The sequence below is a fragment of the Ochotona princeps genome, chromosome 2, assembly GCF_030435755.1.
Source record: "Ochotona princeps isolate mOchPri1 chromosome 2, mOchPri1.hap1, whole genome shotgun sequence".
Classification (NCBI taxonomy): Eukaryota; Metazoa; Chordata; class Mammalia; order Lagomorpha; family Ochotonidae; genus Ochotona; species Ochotona princeps.
In genome coordinates this window covers 96,941,043-96,963,212 of record NC_080833.1, presented here as the reverse complement: position 1 = coordinate 96,963,212, position 22,170 = coordinate 96,941,043, and the positions used below count along the sequence as shown (strand labels likewise).

The following is a 22,170-nucleotide window of genomic DNA, read 5'->3' as shown; positions in this document are numbered from 1 at the left end:
GGCATCTGAGCCTTTGGATGGGGTGGGTATCGGTGGACAGCTGCTGTGTGGTGAGGGCAGTGGAGGGCGGCGGCCGAGCACGTGGGCAGCCAAGGTCCTCCCATGGGCCCTGAAGCTGACAGGGAACAGGAGCCTGTACTTCACTCAGGCTTCTGCAGTCACACCCCGGGCATCTAAGGACTTCCCAGCCGCTATAATTGGATTAAGTCTCTACTCTCCTAGTGCCATTCACTGGTTACTTTGGGGTTTAAACATCTGCATGAGTTTAGGAGCTTAATCCTGTGCAAACCATAACAATAATATAATTGGAAACCATGAACCACTATTCAGGCTTGCTACTGATCTTTCCCTCCTATTAAAAAAAGAAGAAAAAGAAAAAGGGACCAACTGGGGTCAATGCCATGGTGAAGCAGGCTAGCCCTTCACCTGAGGCTCTGGCATCCGGCATGGGCTCTTGTTTGAGACCTGGCTGCTCCGCTTCTTATCCAGCATTCTGCTTATGCACCTGGAAAAGCAGTGCAGGATGGCCCAAGTGCCTGGGCCTTCCACCTATATGGGAAATCTGGAAGAAACTTCTGGCTCCTGGCTTCAGAATGGCCATTTGCAGAGTGAATCAGCAGCTAGAAGATCTCTCTGGTTCTCTCACTCTCTCTGTCTCTTCTTCTCTGTAACTCTGCCCTTCGAATTAAAAAAGAAAAAAAAAGCAACAAGCATACATATGCAGCTAACCCCTCCCTCATGCTCAGCTTTCCCTTCTGCCCTCCCACGGGCAATCCCATCCTCACTTTACAGTCCTTCCCAGGCCTTTTACGAAATGTCTGTTCTTCAAGTATACATGTACCAACACAGTTTATATATTGGGGTTTTATGATTTATTTATTTTAATGGCACATTTACAGAGAGAGGAGAGGCAGAGAGAACTTCCATCCACTGATGAAGTTCCCAAAGGGCTGCCATGAACAGAGCCATTGAGTCAGGAGCTTCCTCTGGGTCTCCCCCATGGGTGCAGAAGCCCAAGAATTTGTTCTGGGTTTCCCATGTGGGTACAGCGTCCCAAAGGCTTTGGCCATCCTCGGATGCTTCCCCAGGCACATCAGCAGAGAACTGGATCAGAAATGGAGCAGCCAGGACTCAGACAGGTTCCCATATAGAATGCTTGTACTACAGTTGGAGGCTTAACCTACTCTGCCATGTGCTGGCCCCTATAATTGTTTTTAACACTTACACTGTAAGTATCCACTGTAAATACAATTAATGCAATTTTTAAAAGATTATTTTAGTTTTATTGGAAAGTCAGATATACAGAGAGGAGGAGAGAGAGAGGAAGATCTTCCATCTGCTGATTCACTCCCCAAGTGGCCGCAATGGCTGGAGCTGCGCCGATCTGAAGCCAGGAGCCAGGAGCCTCTTCCATGTCTGCCATGCAGGTGCAGGGTCCCAAGCCTTTGGGTTGACCTTGACTGCTTTCCCAGGCCACAAACAGGGGGCTGGACAGGAAGCGGGGCTGCTGGGATTAGAACCAGTGCCTATATGGGATCCTAGCGTGAGCAAGGCGAGGACTTTAGCTGCTAGGCTACCACAACAGGCCTGATTTATGCAGTTTTTACAAATTACTGTAGTCCTTCTGAGATGGCTCATGATAATAAAACTGTGGTCTGTTCATCTGAACTTTCCCTGCGCTACTGGGCTGCCCATTTGGCTGTTGTGGTTTGCCTGTTAGAAACAGTACCAAACCAATGAGCCTGGTCCCCGTGCTCAAGTGACAGCCACTCTATGGGCCCCTAGAAGCTGCAGCGCTGTGTTTGGCCATTTGTTGCAGCACTTCAGACCCACCAGGGACACCCACATGTCACCCTGCAGTGCCTAGGTTCAAGTCCCAGTCCTGCCCCCATTGCCAGCTTCCGGCCCATGCATACCCTGGAAGGCAGAAAGGACAGTGTTTGTCTTACCTGGCCCCAAAATGTGCCCTCAGTGCTTGTCAATGACACCAAGAGAAAAGAGTCACAATTAACAAAGAAAGGGTTGGCTCCCAGGCCAGCCTCCAAGTCCCACACATGCGAGAAAAGGACTTTTTCTGGTCATGCTCTGTCCCCTCTTCCCTCCAACTCTACTCCTCCCCCTCTGTCTCCATCCCCCTGCCAAAATGGGACCCAAGGCCAAGTCTCCTGGGAGAGTGGGAAGAGGAAGTGTTAGTCTGTGGGTTTCTGCCTCACCAGCTGGGCTCAGACCAGGCAGGTGGCCTGCTGCAGTTGCAAGCTGATCTCTTTGCGCTTCTGCAGCCACCCCGTGCCTGGTGGTGAAGGGGGAGCTTGGCGCGTCACCGAATCCTCCAGACGTTGAGTCATGAGCTTGCTCCCTGCCTCCAGAGGAGGGGAATCAACCGGCTTCCTACAACCTGGCCGGGCCTGGTAGTTAGCACCAGTGCTACCCTGTGGAACTTGCTAGCTAGCTTTTCCACGCACCTGATCACTCCTCAACTGCAGGTGATTTACGGCAACACCTCCTATTAAAAGTTCTGAGTGAGACCAGCAAACTGAATAATGTGCAGTGGTGAATTTCTTCTCTGTTTTCAAAAACAAGTGACTGGAGAGAGAGAGAGAGAGACAGACAGACAGACAGACAACAGTGTTGGACCAGGGAAAGACCAGGATGCCCTGTGAGTTCTTCAGCATTCTGGAGAGAAAAATCATCAGAAACCCATTTAACAAAAATTCCACAATCTGATCTCACTTAGAAATTCTCATTAATTTTACAATAGAAGATGGCTTGACATCTTTCTGGTATTCTTAAAATAGATAAATCTGCAGTCACGTTCAGAAACAGAGGAAGGGGCCTTTATGGTCTGGTGTGTAAGTCATCTTGGCTGGTTTGCGATTTGCATACATATGACAAGGTATGGCCCTGTTCCCCAGATGGCCTGCTGTGACAGGGGGCTCCCGAACCAGGCAAATGCACTGACAGGTGAGGAGGCACTGGGATTTCCCGTCACCTCCTCTGCATGTGATATCCATGCCAAGCCTTCACCCTCTGGGCCAGGGGTCCTGCCGCAGGCCCTGGGCCACTCCAGCCTCCTGGGCATGTGAACCGGGTTTGGTTGAATGCTCTGCTGTTGCCTTCTTGAAATTCTTGGGGGTTTTTTTTTGTTTTGGTTTTTGTTTGTTTGTTTGTTTGTTTGTTTTTTTAAAGGCACTCCACATTTTCCTTTTGCCCTGGGCACCACAACCAGCAGAGCTGCACCTGACTCTGTAAGGTCAAGGGCTCTGCCCTTTCCCAAGGTTGTCTTTTCTCAGGGACAAAGTAACCAAACGTTTATTCTAAATGTGTCAGAATCGGGTCAAAGTGCATATCTCTTTTTCAGAAAAACAATTTGATGTTTCTGTTTTCTTTTGTTTCCTGATTTTAAAAATAATATATGCAAGGCCCAGCACAATGGTTCAACTGGATAATCCTCCCCACACAAACACCACAATCCCATCTGGGCACCACTTTGTGTCCTGACTATTCCACTTCCCATCTAGCTCCCTGCTTGTGGCCATAGGATGGCCCAAGCCCATGGGACACAACACCCGTGAAGGAGGCCTAGAAGAAGCTCGTGGCTCCTGGCTTTGGATCGGCTCAGCTCTGGCTTTTGCGACCATTTGGAGAGTGAACCAGTGTATGGAAAAATCTCTCTTTCCTTCTCTCTGTGAATCTTCTTTTCCAATAAAAATAAATAAATCTTAAAAAAAAAAAAAAAAAAGAATGCCAATTGTGGAAATTTGAAAACCATAAAGAAAAAATTTGTCTTCATATCCACCGGATAACCATATATCTTTCCAGTCATTTTTTTTTAAAGATTTATTTTATTTTTATTACAAAGTGAGATATACTGAGAGGAGGAGAGATAGAGAGGAAGTGGAGCTGCCGGGATTAGAACCAGCAGCCATATGGGATCAAGGTGAGGACCTTAGCCACTAGGCCACGCTGCCAAGCTCTTTCCAGTCATTTTTAAAATCTATTTATTTTTATTTGAAAGTCAGAGTTACAGGGAGAGAAGGAGAGACAGAGAGAGAGGTATTCCAGCTGCTGCTTCACTCCCTAAATGGCAGTAATCGCCAGAGCTGGGCAGATCCAAAACCAGGAACCACAAGCTTCTTCCGGGTGCCCCACATGGGTGCAGGGACCAAGCACTTGAGCCATATTCTACTACTTTCCAGGCACATTGGCAGAAAACTGGATTGGAAATGGAGCAGCTGGGACTTGAGCTGGCACCCAAATGAAAGGCTTAACCTGGCAAAAATTTTTGTTTTTGTTGTTGTTTTTAAGGTTTATTTTATTTTTAGTGGAAAGGCAGATCATATTTATAGATAGCAGGAGAAACAGAGAGAAAAATTTTTCATCTGTTGGTTCATCTGTGGTTCAAGGCCACAATACCCAGAGCTGAGCCAATCTGAAGCCAGAAGCTTCTTCCAGGTCTCCCATGTAGGTGCAGGGTCCCATGGTTTTGGGTCATCCTCTGTTACTTTCCCAGGCCACAGGCAGGGAGCTGGATAGGAAGTGGAATAGTCAGGACATGAACAAGCACTCATAGGGGATGTTGGCACTTGCCACTTGCAAAGGGAGGACTCAGCCATTGAGCCATTACACCAGGCTGCACACTCCCCTCCCCCACCAATCATTTTCTATGCATATTCTTGTTTTGTCTATACACTGAAATAATGCTTTAGAAAATGCTTATTAAAAATTCCCCCAATAGCACAAGCTTTTTTTGCATATCATTATTTTCCAAGTTTTTAATGGCTGCGTAGTTCTCTACTATACAAAATCTTGCTGTCTGTTCCCTCTGCTACGGCTGGGTCACTTGTGCTTATTAAACATGACACTGCAAAGAAAACACACACAGACTTAAAAAACAAACCAGATTGTTTTTCTGGGGGTAAAGTCTTACAAACCTACAATGACCGTTGACACTCACTGCCCAGGAGCTCTCTGGAAAGCTCTGCCCATTGAGTGGTGAAGCAGGGGAGTGTGGTTTGGCTGCTCAGGGCTGATGATTCCGCTTCTCTTTCAGAGCCAGCAGATCACGGCACACTAGAGGTTTCGATGGAGCTAGTGCTTCCCCAAAGTCCAAACTCATTCCTGTGCTACAGGATTCATGAACCGAGAAGTGAGATACCAAGGCCTCTAACAGGAAGCAGTCCTTATTATTATTATTACTATTTTTAAATATTTTTTTTATTAGGCAAATTTACACAGAAGGAGAAACAGATCTTCCCTCCACTGGTTCATTCCCCAGATGGCTACAACTGCCAGAGCTGAGCTGACCCAAAGTCAGGAGACTGAGAGAGAGAAATCCTCCATTTGCTCACAACAACCAGGTTTGGGCTAGGTTGAATCCACTAGCCCAGAAGTTAATCCCAGAAACCCAAATATGTATTCCCCCAAGCTGCCTAAGGGGAATCTCGGTGGCAGGAAACTGGAATTGGTATTGGAGCCGGGACTTGGAAACGGGCTCTCTGTTACAGGATGTAAGCATCATAAACAGTGGCTTCAGCGCTGTGGTCAATGTCTGTTCCCACAGATGACTTTAAGATTCCCACTAGCTTAAAATAGGTGATGTTTCTGGTCTGTGGACTATTCTTCCTCGCTGCTGTGGCCCCAGCAAAGAACCAGTGATGTGCACCAACTTTAAACCTTTCAAGTCCATTTCATTCCTGTCCTACTCCGGATGAGAGGAGACAGCCAATTAGGAACGGTGTGAAGAACCTTTAGCGTGGGCCCAGTGGCTGCAGGGAGAGCTGGCAGATGTCAGTAAGAAAAAACACCAAGTGAAAAAGCATGAGAGCTTCGACCTCCGAGGTGTAATTGGTTCTGAAGGCATCACGGACTCTCAGCAAAGGGTAGTCATAGAGGCTGACATCAAGAGTGGTGGAAGCCAGCCTGTACTGCTGGGAGTTGGTCATTCTACTTCATTACAAAACATCTCCTCAACTCCCACTGTGCACCCGACTCAGGCTGGGAACAGAACGATGGATGAAGGGCAGATGCTGCCCCCAAAAGGCATTCTGAACTTCAATTTCTTCCAGATCAACGAGCCAAAACAAGTGACTCTGAGGAGTCCTCCCTGTACCTTCTGATTGCTTTACACCTAGGAGCTTGAACCTCAACAACCCTAGAGCCCTAAAAAGTGGACAAATCATCACAGGTTTCTGCTTTGCAAACCTGCAAACCGAAGTGCAGAGGGTTGGCAGCCTGCTTAATGTCACACTTCCAGGACGAGGCTGAGCCAGAACCAATCACCCAGAAACACCAAGGCCTCCTTACTCTGAAGCCTGGAGCTCGCTCACTCCCAGCCTTCCTCCTCCAAAAGGACAGTCACCATCGATGCAGAGCAATGCCGCACTTGACAACTGAGTGCATGTACAGGAACACAAAATTCAGTAGCTACAAAATGAAAATGCACGTGCCATCAGACAAAGATAAATACCTGTAAGAGGAAGAGCACCCCAAACAGCCCTGATACATCTGTCAAAATCAGCCACAAATAGGCAATAATGATGGCTCCTGGGGACACCTGCTGAAATCTAAAATATGTGGTAAGAAAAATGTGGCAGCTTTGGAGCACTACGAGAGCACACACACACATTCTCACACGCACACACCCCACAATCGTTGCGGTCAGGGTTGGTCCAGGTACAGAGAGAAGGAGATGCTTTGGTATACCTGTTGGCTGGTGTGGATGGCTGTGCAGAACACCTGCCACCTACCAGGCCCACCATGGCTGATAACACAGAGTTCTGAACTGGGAAATAGGTGCCTGGTCTTCCCATGGAATGATGTACACGTGGAGAAGGAAGAGGCTTGGATGTAAGCTGAAGAGCCCTTGATTCAAGACAGATGGCTTACAAGGGCAAGCAGACACAGCCACTTGGCAGACCTCCAACAGCCAGACAGCAGGAGTCACGGGCCTGGGACTGAACATTTACTAAGTCTCCACGGTTCTGGATGCTTTGCTACATGTCACACATGGGCCCATTCATCCACTCGTCACACAGTCTGCAAGTCAGGAATCATTGCTGGGGCTCTGAGAGGTGATTTGCCCAAGATTATTCAGCTGGCAAGTGCCTGGAGCATGATTTGCAGTCAGCCTGAGTTCACATCTGCTCTCTTGGCCTCCAGGATGTCAGTCCCAATATTTATGTATGAACTACATGGCCCATGGCAGGTCATCTTAGTCTCCTTAATCCTCAGGTTCCTGAGGTTGACCTGTTTCATGAGATTAATAAGAAACCCCAAGGAGATAAAAAGCATGAATGCTTTGTTATCAGAAAAGACGTACGCCAGACTTTTGATGTGAGTAATCTTTTTTCTTCTAAAGATTTATTTATTTTTATGGAAAAGCAGATTTAGAGAGAGAAGGAGAGATCAAGAGAAAGATCTTCCTTCTCTGGTTCACTCCCCAAGAAGCCTCAACAGCCAGAGCTGAGCCAATCCGAAACTAGGAGCCTCTTCCAGGTCTCCCACACAGGTGCAGGGTTCCAAGGCTTTGGGGCATCCTTCACTGCTTTCCCAGGCCATAAGCAGGGAACTGGATGGGAAGTGGGACATCCGGGACATGAACCAGTGCCTGTATAGGATGCTAGCACTTGCGTGAGGAGGATTAACCAACTGAGCTATTGTGCCATGCCCAATGTAAGTAATCTTTACTGAGTATCAACTATGTGCCAGGATGGGAGTCTGGGTTTAACTACTGCTGGAAGTCAGATGCTGAGCACTGGCTCTCCTCCACAACCCAGGGCTGTGTTACTGCCTTCCTGCTCGGACCACAGGGCACAGCTGTGCTAGCCTGGCGCGGGAGCTTCCCCTTTGCAGTGGACCGCAGCAACCCTCACTGAGGGGAATGCAGGCAATGTGCCACTCCTGAGTCAGGTTCCTGAGTTAGGAGACATGCCCACACTTTGCAGACTCCTTCCCCAGGCTGCCCGTCAGCACACACAGCGTCAGCTTAGTCATCGAGCATTCCCAGACCGCCTTCTCAGAACTAGGCCCTGAGTCAGGCTCTGAAGCCCAGAGATGAGCACACAGCGAGCCCGCCCCCCGACAACAGATACGCACAGAGTGGTTGGGGTCATGGGAAAGAAAGGCACCAGCGTCGGGTGGAGAGGAGTGCCAATGGCAAAAAAAAAGAGAGAGATTTATATATTTATTTTTATTGAAAAGGCAGATTTGCAGAGAGAGATCTTCCATCCACTGGTTCACTCCCCAAATAGCCACAAGAACTAGACCTGAGCTAATCCAAACCTAGGAGCCAGGAGCTTCTTCCAGGTCTCCCATGCAGGTGCAGGACCTCAAGGTTTTGGGCCATCCTCAACTGCTTTCCTAGCTCACAAGCAGGGAGCTGGATGGGAAGTGGGGCTGCCAGGACATGAACAAGTGCTGGGATGACATGCTGGCACCTGGACTGCCTGCAAACAGTTCCCAGCTGCAAACTATCTGCCATGCCAAAGCTGCTGGGGACAAAACCTGAGGTTTCCCCTTGGGGCCACCCCTGCTGAGGCTCCAGGAGTCAGGGTAGACCTCCTTCCATCTACCACACCAGCCAGGTCATGCAGGAATGTACTGGAAATGTGGGGTTTTTTGCTTTTTAAGATTTATTTATTTTTACTGAAAAGGCAGATATATGGAGAGGAGGAGACAGAGAGGAAGATCTTCTGTCCATTGATTCACTCTCCAAGTGAGCGCAATGGCTGGTGCTGCACTAATCCGAAGCCAGGAGCCAGGAGCTCCCTCCTAGTCTCCCACATGGGTGCAGGGTCCCAAGGCTTTAGGCCGTCCTCAACTGCTTTCCCAGGCCACAAACAGAGAGCTGGATGGGAAGCGGGGCTACCGGGATTAGAGTCTCTCCCATATGGGATCCTGGCACGTTCAAGGCGAGGACTTTAGCTGCTACGCTATTGCGCTGGGCCCCAAATATGGGTTTTTGTCACAACCCAAGTTCTTACAAGAGGAGACTGAAGATTCTGTTTGTATTTCTTCACTCTGCCCCCTTTAAGTAATTCATGGGCTGCCACCTTGACCCTCCTTCTGTGGGCTTATTAAATCCATAAATAAGGATTTAATCTTTTAAGCCCTCGACTGGTACAACTGAAGTTTAAGAGCAGTCCTGCGGGTGAAGGGGGCCACAGGGACTGAGGAACAGAATTTTTCCTGGGCCACACTACAAAGGCAGGCGTGGAGAGGCTGCCTGCAGGCCACACAGACAGACTGCCGTGGTTCGTGTGTCTGCAAGAGCCTGTGGTGATCAGGAGCTTGGTCCCCACAGTGGAAAGCGGTGTGAGCCAATAAGGGGAGAAGAAACATAGGGACTGGTGCTGTAGCATAGCAGGCTAAAGCTGCAGCCTTTGGTAGCATCCTATGTGGGAGCTGGTTCGAGTCCTGGCTACTTCACTTCCAATCCAGCTCCCTGCTAATATGCCCGAAAAAGCAGCAGAGGATGGCCGTAGTGCTTGGGCCTCTGTACTCATCCCAGCTCTGACCATTGTGGCCATTTGTGGAGTGAATAGTAGGTAGAAGAGCTTTCTCTGTAACTCTTTCAAGTAAATAACTAATTTTATTTTTTTTAAGAAAATGGGCTTGGGGCACCTAATCAGAGACCCACATGGGCATGCATCCCTCTGAACTACATAAATAATATTAAAAAGAAAATTAAGAATTAAAAAAAAATCTAAAACAAGTGTGGGGAAGCCTCATGAGCCTCATGGAGGTCCTCGGGCTGACTGGCACAGTCCTTGTAGGGGATGGTGGTACCCAGCCTTTCTCTGAGTTTGAGGCGTGACCCACTTGTCCTAACACAGAGTCACGCAACCAAAGTCCCTCCTCAGAACCAAGCGGATGCCAGGGCTGTGCCTTTGAGTCTCTAAAATGGTGAGCTACACCCACCCTTCTTCTTCCTAAGTAACCTGTGTCTGGCACTTGGTGATTGTGGTGAGGGAAAGCAGACATGGAGACTCACTCTGAAGGCTGCAGCAACACCTATGCAGTCCCAGCAGCACTTCACAGGAGTGTGTGCTGACCCACGCCAGGTGCAGACTACGGTGAGGCTGTGGGAAGGCTCGGGGAAGAGGCACCTGCACTCCGAGAGGGTTGGAAAAGGGTTCCAGAGATGCTGAGCCTGAAGGAGGCGGAGGACGAGGAGGAGGAGGAATGTGCTCTGGTTCCGGTGTAGCCCAGAGCCTCAGCCCAGGGGAAGCCGCTGCTGCAGCTGAATCAACAACTTCCTTCTTGACATCTTTGCTCCCTGCCTCCCGGCCAGGGCTCCAGCAATGTTGGCTCAGGTCCCTTGATTGAAGTGAGCAAGATTAACACTTCGTTTGCTGTGGCAGGCAGATGTTAAAGGCAGCGGTCCTGAGCACAGAGAAGAGAGCTGGGCACTTGGGGCAGGAAACTTTTGGAACCAGTGTTGGTCCCTCTCCGGGACCAAGCCCCCTCAAGGCTGCCTGGGGACCTGGCGGTAGCTGGCTCCACTGTGATGGCACCTGCTGGCCCTCCCATCCTGGCCACTCTCTCTCTGCCTTCTGGCAACTGTCGAAGGTGCAGGGGGAACTTCTCAGCCCTCCGTTCTCTCTGAGCACCTGCTTCTTGCACTATTTTTGTTGTTGTTCTACCAAACTGAAGGTGGGAACCTGTTTCCGCCCCCGAGATGGGTGGCAGAGGGTCTGAAAGGGGTGAAGAGCTGTCCTCTGACAACAGGACTGAGCTCCGGAGGCTGTCTCCTGGAGCAGCAGACAATTTAAAATAATGAATTTGGACAGTTCACTGGGTCTGCCCACACAGTTGCACTCACCTTCCAGAATGCTTCCAAAATAGCACTAGCTATCTTGTCCAGGAAGCAAAAGGGAAAGGTAGGGGAGAAAAAAGGAAACACCAAAAGGTAAGAAATGGTAAGGCCCCAGAGATGTCTGCCCTTTCAGAAAAGTCTGAGTTAACTTTTCCAAAGAAATTTTCAGCAAAAACAAACAAACAAATAAACAAAACCCTGCATTTTCCTTTCTCACCTAGGAACAAAGCAGGGAAAGATACCACAATGACAGACACATACGGGATGGAGGAAGCCTTGAGAGTGGACTCGGACTGCTTGCTCCTGACACTGATGTGAACTGCACACAGCGGCAGTGGCTCGGGCTCCAGCTCCAGGACAGAGAGCTAGGACAACCAGTCTGGTCCCATCTCTGAAAGCTTCTGCTCAGATGCAGGCAAACATAGTCCCGCTGGAAGAGACCAACACTCCCCACCGTGCACACACGCACACGCGTGATCGCAGCCTGGACCCTGCTCCTCAGGCCTCTGCCGTGAACGGCGCCCCCTCCTCCACAGCCTCGCACGCACCCTGTGTTAGATCCAGATGTTCCGTGGGCAGACCCCGCTGTGGGCTGACAGGCGGTGATTATGGCTGCCAGCCCCACATTAAGGGAGCGCTGAATGGGAGCGCACCCCAACCGCCTGGGGCTCCCTATAATAGTGCCTTTGTGAGACGGCTCGTGGCTGTTTTTCTGTCAGAGAAAAGCAAAGAAGACAAAGGAGGATGTAATGGGGGGGCCCTGCCTGAGGCCCCCAGCCTGGACTGGGAAGGAGGAAAGACTTGCTCTTCCCTCTCCACCCGGATAAAGCAACCCAGAGCTCTCTGGGGACAGTTTAAGGACAAGTCCCCAAGTGACTCCTATCCTAGGGGTTCCTGTCCATACACCAGCCTAGCCCCTGAAGGCTGAACATCCAGATGTGGCTGGGATTGCAGGGAGGGCGGGGAAAGCCAGGGAGCAGATCCGCAGATTCCCAGAGACCAGAATCCAAAAGCTGCAACTTGCCTCCTGCGGGGCCCGTGATCTGCAACCCCATGCAGGAGGGAGGCTGGGCTGCTTGGGTCAGGAAGGGTTAAGTTGCCAAGACTTCCGACTTCCGGTCAGGTTCCAGGCCTGCAGTGGTTTATGGGGGGTGCATGAGGATGGAGGGCGGAGGGAATGCAAAGTAAGATGCGTGGAGGGTAGGGAGAAACAGTCCCACCAACATCTGGGACATGGCCACTGCCCCTCCTCCCTGCCCAAACCGCAGACGCTGTGGCAGCAGGAAAATCGGAGCGGTTCAGACCCAGAGCGGTTGTGCAAGCTGGCCCTGGGGAGGAGCTGGAGGCCACATAGAAGTGGGTGTGGTGTGTACACACACACACACCCCTACCCTGGCTGAGACTTCAAGTTCTCATGCGTTCCCGGCACCAGTTTCCACATCAAACTTCAACTCAGCAGACATCCATTTCCAGTTCAGAATCCTCGGCGAAGTGGAGCTGGAAGCCCTGCCCAGGATGGGGGGAGTCTAGTGTGTCAGGGCCAGAGGCACAGAGCCATAGGTCCATCTGAGACTGTTGGATGGCCAATCCCACAACCAAGGGCCTCTCGGTAAAGACTGTTACTGGACAAGTTCCCTCTCCCCTGGGCTGGGGAACCCAGCCAAGTCCCTTAATGTGGCTGTGGGAGTAGGGAGGGCGTGGAAGAGGAAGAGAAGGGGAGGGTGGTAATGGGAAGACATTTTATCTGAGGGCTACCCCAAACACACACGCGTGCGCACGCGCACACACACACACGCGTGCGCACACACACACACACACACACAGAAAAAGAGGAGTGGGTTTTCCTTTTAATGCAAACTATTGCAACAAAAAATAGAGAAAGGGAGGAGGGGAATGTAAAGTCTTTTTTTTCTTCTGCTCTCCCTGAAGTCACACGGAGAGCAAGAACACACAGGGTGCCACTTGCTGGGTCTGGGTTATTTGCAGGCCCAAGATGGTAGGGCATGGAGCAGAAGAGCAGGAGTGAACCTTCAGAATTTTGACTGTTGGCTCCGAAATGATGCCTTGGTTTCTGGAGTTTCATCCGACACAATGCGAGCTACGAGAAACCTGGCCTCCCATGGGCTAAAATAGAGGAGGGGATGTGAGAGAGAATCCAGAACCCACACCAGCTCCTCAGACTTCCTCCTCTTTCCTTCTCATCTCCAGCTTGTAGATAATCTGGTAGCCATCATCCCAGGCATAGAGCTGGCGCTCCCGGGGGTTATAGCGGAGGCTGGCATGTGCACCGTATCGGCGGGGAAAGTAAGAGAGTGCCGCCCGTTCGGGGGTGAGGGTACCACTGGCATCAAAGGAACACTGGATACGGGCCCGACTGGCAGGGCGTGTGTTATAGACGACGTAGAGGGTTCCACAGATGACAAAGGCAGCCTCGGCATTCTCCCTGGGACACGGTGTGTCCCACTGCTGCTCTGTGTCTAGTGTCTGTGGATCTAACTTGGCCAGACACAGGTGCCTGTCATCCTCGCGTGTGGCGTAGACGGCCCATAGGCCCTCCTCGTCAGCTGCCAGGTCGATGTAGGTGTCTGCTGTGAGCCCGTATGGGGGTATCAACCCCTCTGCTGGGAACACTGAGCTGTCCACCACGGTTCGGTTGGCCAGGTGGAATTTGATGAGCTGCAAAGTGTTCAACTCACCGCCCCCTCCAGGACCTCCAGGAGGCCTCCGGGCGTAATACAGAAAGCCATCGTATACCAGCTGCCCGGTGCCCACCCAAGGGAAGGGCACTCGCACTCGGGATGCCTTCCGGGCTGCCATGGCCAAGGTGAAGTCCCGCAGCCTTGGGAAGACAAAGGCTGTGTCATTTAGCGTCCCATCTAACACGTATATCTTCTCAGTTGGCCCCATCGGGTCCTTGGTCCACAGACCAGCCGGGCCACCGAACCGTTTCAGGATCTTCATGGATCTCACCTGGGAGATGGTGTAGCTGCAGTCTGGTCGGGGGAGAAGGAGCACAGGAAAAGGAAATAAGAGGCGGAAGTAGGATACCTTGGGCAGGAACTCCACCCACCAGTGCGGGCTATGGGGAGAATGAGGGTAGTCACTTGCCCAGTGGATGTCTAGACTCTTGGGTCCCCAGGAAGTCTCCTTAGTAGACCTGTCACTCCAGAAGTTGGAGTCACAGTGGTCAAAGAGGACCAAGGGACAGGACACAGAGAACATGAGGGCCCTGCTCTAACATCTTTTTTTTTACCTGTTACCATGTCATACTTCTCGTTTCTTCTGCCCTTGCCTTTGGCCTCAGGGCCTCCGGTCCCCTTCTCCTCCAGCTCCACACAGGGCAGAGCTGGGTTCTGGGTTTCCAGATAGTCAACCTCCCGCTCCAGACGGTCCACCCTCCCCGAGATGGTGTCAGCCTCGGTTCTGAGCGCCTCCCGCTCCTTCTCCGCCACTTCCAGCAGCGGCAGCATCTTGTTCTTGAAGTCTCGCAGCTCGGCGGCCTGCCGACTACTCTGGTCCTGGCACTGGGCCAGGCGCTCCTGAAGGGACGAGGGATCGGGAGAGAAAGAGCTGCAGGATTACAAGTCCCACGCAGAAGTGGGGAGGCCCAAGCAGAGAGTCAGCAATGTGAAAAAGAACAAACTCAAGCCAGTCTTTGATAGCCCATCCACTCCCAACAGAAAAGGAAACCAGATGTCCAGAGGTGCTAAGCGTGCAAACAGGCCAGCTCGGCCTCACCTTGACTCCTAGCCTACCCCAGCCTCCCCACCGCTGGAGAGGAGTCCCTCCTGCCCCATCCAGTTCTTACAGGGATTAGGATGCTACAGCCATGACAATGCTTTCAAAGGCAGCAAGCTAGATTCCCTGGGAACCTCCACTGCGGCAGAATCATCTGCTGCTCTGGCACCCCAATCCTGGCTCCTGTTTCCTCGCTGTCCCCTACCCCATCTAATTCCAGAGGTCTGTTCAGGATTGCTCAGTGTGGCAGGAGAGGAGGACCTGTACTTGGAGCATTCACTCGCCAGGACAGACTTTTCCGTAGGTTCTTGCAGCCTCCCATCCTGTCACCCCAGATGCCTGACAAATCAGTTGAATTAACAGAAGCTGTGGAGTCCTTCCCAGCTGGGCTGCAAGAGAAAACAGTCCCTCACCTCTAAGGCAGCCAGTCGGCGTTCCATGTACTCCACAAGGTGGTGCTGCTGTCCTTGAAGGGGTCCTGACCATGACAAAAAGAACAAGAAGAGGAGAGGAGTGCTGGGCCCCATGGCAGCCTGGAGAGTGGGGCGAAAGAAGGCAGGAGTGTGTTGGGCCTGGCCTCTTCCCTTCAAGCCCGCGGGCTGGCTGGGGAGGCGGGGTGGGGGCGGCGCCTTCTTTCTGATCTCCCTCACTACTCTGGAATGCCTTCCCAGTTTCTTCACAACCCCCACCCGCTCCTTTCCGTCTAGATTGATCAAACACAGATGGTCCACTGCACAGCAGCCGAGAGCGAGGCCTTCCGGGCAGTCACTCAGGGAAAGGAGCTGGCTGCAGGAGCAAGCTCTACCCTTCAACTTTAGGAAAGTGCTTCCCATGCTGCTGACTTAAGAAACTGTCTTCCCTTCCCCGCAGAAACAAAATAGGATTTTTTGCTGCCTTATTCAGTGGAAGCCTGCAGGGGGGAGGAGGGCAAAGTTTGAGGGGAGGAGGTGGTGATTAGGAACCGCGGCGGTCAAGTCAATGAACTTTTTTTGTAGCTCACTGGCGCCACCTTGTGCCAGGCACATGGTGCTCTCTTGCAGGATCAACAGCAATCAAGCATGCCTTGGACTTCACCCCATGTGGAACAGCTTCCCCAGAGCAAGCCAAGGAAACTGAATTTATAGGGGGTTTCATAATTAAAATGCAGACTTGCCCACGGACTACCCAATTATTTTAGGGCCCATGCCAGTCTCCCTCATCCCTTCTCCATCTATCTGCTTTATTTTCTGAAAGAGAATAAGGCAGATCAAGATAAAGCAATCATGAAACAAGTCAGTGAACTGACTTGATTATCTGCAAGTGAGAACGGCAGCTCAGCCAATCTACATGTTTCTTGTTTTTGTGGGTTCCCCCCTCCAAAAGCATTCTGGGATACTCTCTTCTCAAACTGAGGCACATTCACATCAACTTCCATTATCCAGAGTAGGAGACAAATTTGTGCCCTGCAGTCTAATGCCACAACCAAATTAATCCTCACATTGCTACTACTGAAAGAAAACAGACCACAATCATTTCCCTGGGCTATGGTCCAATAAAGCCTCTCCTGGTGTTTCTACTACAGCTGCAGGAGACCAAATAAACCAATGGCTACAGCAAGGCAGACCTGGCCAGAAACATTATCACAAGATGTCAAATACAGAGTATTTATCCAGAGATCTGCAGTCAGCAATCTAGATAAACCCTTCTTTATCCAGACAAATCTTTAGGATAAAAATAGTTTAATCAGAGGTGACCCTTCCCCAAAAAGGACCACATGTCGGTGCAACTTTCAAAGGTGAGGTGGGACAAGCATCTTCTGCTAGGGACTTGGTTTCATTCTGCTTCTTTAGATGTCTGGTAAGAGACGCCAGGAAGCAAATTCCACCTCTTCCAGAGGGTGAGAGCCTGACGGTCCCGCACATCACCTCCCCATTCCCACTGCGGGGGTCTGCAGGGAGAAGGCAGTTGTCTACCACTCTACTGACGCCCAGACAGCCGCAATAGTCTTCCTCGCTCCAAAGAAGTCCTTTGGCGATCTCGTAAGTATCCCATTAAGGAAGTAAAAAGCAGTCACGTGAGTCAGAAAACTTACTCATTTTATTGATGCATTGCAATTGCTCTACATTTTACCATATTATGTAGAAAATACTGAAAATACAAGCTACTTTGTAAAACCAAAGACAAACGTTGAATCCAAAGATAAACTATGTTTTACACAATGGACCCTTTTCCCGTAGTTAGTATTAAATTTTAAATATCTATTTCTTTTGTTAAAATGATTATTTTACATACTCCCTAAGTACATCTGCAATACAAACATAGCTCAGTAATTCTCAGAAACTGTTTCTAGAGGCTTGTTGTAAAAGGAAGCACACAACCAGAAAAGGGAGAAAGCAAAAAGAAAGTCTAAATCGCACACAATAACTAGCATATCAAATACATTTAATAAAGTAGGAATTCCATTGCAATATCGAAGCAGAAATACTAACATTACATATAATGTACATATAATGTACTGCTACATGTAGTGAGATTATTTGTCAAGCTGAATTGAAACCATACATTATATAAAGTTTAGCAACAAACAACCATATAGACATGCTGCACCATTCATCAGTTTCAAACAAATCGAAATAGGAAGCAGGCTCGGGTCATTCCTGTCACTGAGAGGCAATTCCACTTCCTAGTCTAAAACAAACAATCTTAACTTGTGAAGTTTTGCATAAGAAATGCTGAGTAACGCACACATTCCTGTGCTTGCCTGGCTACTGCAGTCAAGCTTGGCCCCTCTAGTGGAGGACTATGAAATGAGCCATTCCAAACGTGGGCTCAGAATGGTCAGGACTGCTGGAAAGGGAGTTCTCCTTCTGGGGATGGTATGTCGTAGCTGAACAGGGTGGGATCAGCTCCTGGGAGTGATCTAGCGTCCCCACGAGCCTGATGCTTCACTACTCCCCACTTCCTCTGTCACCCAGAAGGGAAGACACTGGAGACCCTAGTTCTGAGAGGACTTACACCAAATCCTTGTGGTTTTCCCCACGCTGCCCGGGCCAGCTGCTTTCAGGCCCAGGGATAGAATCTAAAGCCACATCAAACACATACACATTTGGCAGACACGGGTGAATCTGTATCTTGGTAAATCTGAAATGTCAATCTGAAGTCTGACAGAAAATCTGCAGTTTTTCTAAAGACACACTGCTAGTTAGGGTGACAAAGCAGCAAACACAACAAGCTCTTGGTATTCTCTTTTCCCACAGAATGAAGACTCCTATCTTAAATGGCATCTACTTGGTGGAATCAGGCAGGGGGATCTTTTCTTCTTGCATCTCATTTTATACAAAAACAATACATTATGTCCCTTGAGGAAGAGAAAGATAAGGAACAAAAACTGTCTCCCTTAGGAACTAGGCATGTGTTTGAACCAGGAAGTCAGAATGCGCTTGGCAAAAAAAAGGTGGCACAAAGATCACATGTTTTGACCAGTAAACAATTTAACACTAACAACAGAAACCGAACTGTTTGTTTTGACCAATATGGTGCTGAAAATACATCACAGCAGAACAGTTTAAAGAACCACGCACACGCACACATATGTGTATTTCTGGGTAGGTTGCACCGACTGCCCACCCCATCTTGGAAGCCCTTCCTCCTTACAATAAAGAAACTCCAAATACTTAGCTCCTCGGTGTTCAACCCAGTTCAGAATTTGCTGACCAGGTTCCACGAAATCTCCCATCTCCATCGGGCACCTCCTTGACACCATCTCCACAGAGAACCAGTCCTACAATTACTCCTCATGTATACAATTTCCAGCTCAGATGGAACACATCTGTATGTTAGGGTTAGCCTTCTTCTTCGTGGCCTTTGTAGGCAGGAATGTTCCCAAGTCCCCGTACCTTCTACCTGCCCCAGATCCGCACAGGAGCTGAGAGTACAAGGACAATTTCACAGCTTGAAGGGCCCCAAGAATATACAAGTTATAAGAAAGAAACTTCAAAAGCCCCAATGATGCAACAGGTTTCGGTTCCTTCCTAGTATCCTTCACTGGTTAAGAAACTTTGCTGTGAGTTCCTTGAACCAGCAGCACCACAAACTCTTCCTCCACAGTGTGGGGGCTATAGTAAGCAATACAACAGGCTCTTTGGTATAAACACATCTGTTAAATTTCTTTTTCAACAAGCAAAAATTTTATTATCAATGTTAACTATTTGCAGGAAGGACTGCCACATGGGGAAAAAAATCGCATTCTAAAAGTGATTGCACATACTTTTTAAAAAATGCATATTTAATATTGGCTTCACTCCTCTCACCCGCTTCCCGAATTCTCACAAAAGCACGGTAGCAACACACAGTGAGACAGCAACGCAGGGAAAATGCTTCTGTGAGAATTCAGCTCAGAACCCAAAGTGGAAACAGGCAGAGGTGGCGGTAAAGAAAAGCTGCTGTTTTTATTCTTCCAAGTCAGCAGGGAAACTGAGAACAATGCATTTACACAGCACAGCTACTACTCCTGTCCCGATACATCCCAGTGAACTGCTTAGGGTTCACGGGGGCTTGCTGGTCCATCCTAAGGCAAGCTCACTGTAAACGCTATGAACCACTACATTATCATATAAGGCACTACAATAAGGGGAGGAAGAGGGGAAAGACACACACAAACAACTCCTCACCAGACACACCTGTGCAAAACAATTCCAAGGGTTTCCTCTCCTTGCAGGCAATGCCCCTGCTCACTCAGCACTACAGTAATATGCTCTAATATAATTGCAATTAGTTCACATACATTCCAACAAGTATCAGTTCATTTTGGTTTAAATACAATGGAGACATCAATTCCATCTCCGGGGGTAACACTGGAGGATCAGATACACACTAAATACACAATTCAAGTGTAATCACTACACATTTGATTACAAATAACATTTGGGGTTAGCAGGAAAAATTGCTTGTTATATTTTTCTAATCGATATGTACATATTTAATTATGCAAAATATTAAAACACCACCATTACAAAACTTCTAAAATATTTTTAAATTCAGTAATAAATTTTTAAAATATTTTTTGCAATTCCTACATGCACTTATTACATAAGTTTTAATAAGAGAGCATTCAATTTGCTGCTGGCATACAAAGAAAACTACTTAAAAGTATAAAAGCTATACACAACGTTCTTACCTGGTTTCAGATTCTTTAGCTTCTCCCCAAATAAATCACATGAAACAGAAGGGGAGATGAGGAAAACGCAGGGATGTATTATTGAAAATTCATACTACCTTTAGGCAAAGCTCATCAATACCACCATTTCATAATAGCTATTTTGCATATAATACAATAACCACCATACAACAATAACCACCTTAATGGCTTTTCCCATGACATTTAGGCTGAATCGGAGAGAGGAAAGCTTTAAAATAACTTAAAAAAGAATTCATGGTGCTCATTTTAAAAGATGACTTGGTACTTTCATGGTAGGTATGATTGGATTCTCTCACACACTATGTTACCAGAAAGTGGTGAACTGCCTTTCTAATACCACTTCAATATACACAGGAGCAACTGAGGGAATCCTAGGAGTAACACAGAATGAAACATACCACCAGTTTATAAAACTGATCATTAGGTATAATGCAACATGAAAACAAAACTAACACATCAGTTTACATGCTTCATAAACAAAGATAAAATTTTGAGGAGAAATGCCTGATAGTACAGAACAGCCTCGACTAAGCTGCTTTCCAAATAAAACGGGCAGACAAGCTTGGCTTTCAAATAAACAAAAAGTAATGACTTTCCTCTTTGGACTTTTCAGACTTTCAATCCTTCTATCAGCATTTTTCCTCTGATGCAGTAAAACAAAGAGGGACTTAAAAGCACTTATAGAAATCAAGTCAGAGAGACAATCTCATTTTCAAAGGGCAACCTCAGAATCATCTCTCTTCCTTGGTCACTGCAGAAGATGGGAATCTAAACTTGTCCAATGCCAGAAATGCTGTCACAAAAATAAAGAGTTAAAAAATAGGGCAAACTTTGGGAGACTACAACAATGCAGTCAACACTGAGACAGGTTCCCCAGAGAAGAACCTTCTGCTTCAGTGAGCCCCTGCAGAACAAGCTGCTGGCTAAAGAGTTTCAGGAGTGAGGAGGAGCTCACCACAGCCACTATCAGCCTCTCAGGGACTGGAGCCGGCAGCCATGAGTCCTCCTCCCTCATGCTCACCAACTACAAGTAGGAATACTGGCTGATTTTGGTCGGACTCAGCGGGTACCCAGTGTAAATTGCTGAGCCTCGAGAGGACCCAATGTATGACTGGGTGGCAAACTGGTGTTGGTACTGAGCAGGGGCCACACTGGCAGAAGTGAGGAGGCTGGGCCCCATACTGACAGGAACTTGGTGCACCAGAGTGCTTGGGTGGGTGGTATAGGCTGTGGCATGCCTTGAAGAGCCCTGGGGAGAGAAGAGATGAGCAATGGAGCTGGTGGAACCCAATGCAGCAGCAGCAGAGGTGGGGGCAGCATACGTATACAGGTGAGGCTGGCTTGGCAGGTGAGCAGGGGCTGGGGCCAGATGTGGGTGCCCCGTCGAGTGCAGTGGGCTGCCATGCTGAAAGGCGTAGGGGGCTTGGGAGAGCGGGGCCACAAACGCCTGCTGCCTGCGAGGGGCAGGGTTGCCGCTTCTCTCCTGAGAGGCTGGAGCTGAAGATGACTGCTGGTTCTGGAAGGAGGAAGAAGGAAGTGAGGAATCTTTTTTTTTTTTTTAATTTTATTTTTTTAATGATTACATGGTTGATCAAGGTGGGAAGCATTGAGCTTTAAGAGAAAATTGGGTGAATTCATTGCTTCCAAATTTGCTATTTCTTCTTGTTGTTCCTGGGAGTGAGGAATCACTGGTTCAGGGTACCAGAAACCCAGCTGACAGTTAAGGTTCTGACCTGTGCTTGTTTCTGGACTGCCATGGTCCAGACTCTCCCACACTGGCCATGAATGCTGCTGGCCACCCATCACTCCGCTTCTTGGAAAAACAGATCCTAGATAAGATCAGATAGCTGAGGAAGGAGGAGAATCAAGAGGTGACAGGGCTGCCCACTCCTGCAAGTTAGGAACTTGTTAACTCACCCTATTCTGGCGTCAGGGAATTTAAATTTTTCCTAACCTTTCTTGCCATTGTTTGCTTTTGTTCTCCTCTAAGTTCTTCAAATCTCTCTTGAATTGTGGCACCTAAAACAGATGCACTAAACTCATACTTACATTTGCATTTTCATGTGTTCTCTCTCTCATACACACACACAGTTAACATTCTCTATCGACACTCACTACTGGTAGTCACCATACATGTATTAGAACTTAAGTGAACACAATAAAGGGACCCTCCCCACCCCACTGGAGGATCACACAGCTGAGGAAAGAGGGAAGGCAGATCCTGGACACTAAACAACAGATAGGATAGAAGCAGTTGATTCAATTAAGCAGCTGGGACACTCTCACTGTCTCAATTCAATAAACACTGTAAGCTCAGGTTATTTATGGCCTGGGAGATAGAGGGAGAGAATCTGGTCTCAAAGCATGTGGTAGTGTAAAACCAGGCATGTTTTAAAACATCGTAGGCTCTTTTTCAATTTCTGACACTTCTCCAGTCTTC

General features: G+C 48.7%; 2 protein-coding genes across 3 annotated transcripts in view; both read right to left on the bottom strand.

Moving 5' to 3' along the window:
• The window catches only part of DCLRE1B (DNA cross-link repair 1B), a 145,116-nt gene that overhangs the window by 43,393 nt on the left and 79,553 nt on the right, over positions 1 to 22,170 (bottom strand). The gene's annotated exons all lie outside the window — the stretch shown is intronic.
• Positions 12,657 to 22,170, bottom strand: part of HIPK1 (homeodomain interacting protein kinase 1) — a 59,904-nt gene continuing 50,390 nt past the window's right edge. The window contains exons 5-7 of one of the 2 annotated variants that reach the window (XM_058660078.1): positions 14,968 to 15,087; positions 14,070 to 14,355; positions 12,657 to 13,809 (exon numbers count right to left, since the gene is read on the bottom strand). In XM_058660078.1, the coding sequence (XP_058516061.1) occupies positions 12,992 to 13,809; positions 14,070 to 14,355; positions 14,968 to 15,087 (1,224 nt within the window). In that variant the 3' untranslated portion in view covers positions 12,657 to 12,991. Of the gene's footprint in view, positions 13,810 to 14,069; positions 14,356 to 14,967; positions 15,088 to 16,608; positions 21,247 to 22,170 lie in introns of those variants that run through there. The other variant, XM_058660079.1, reaches the window with a different exon arrangement.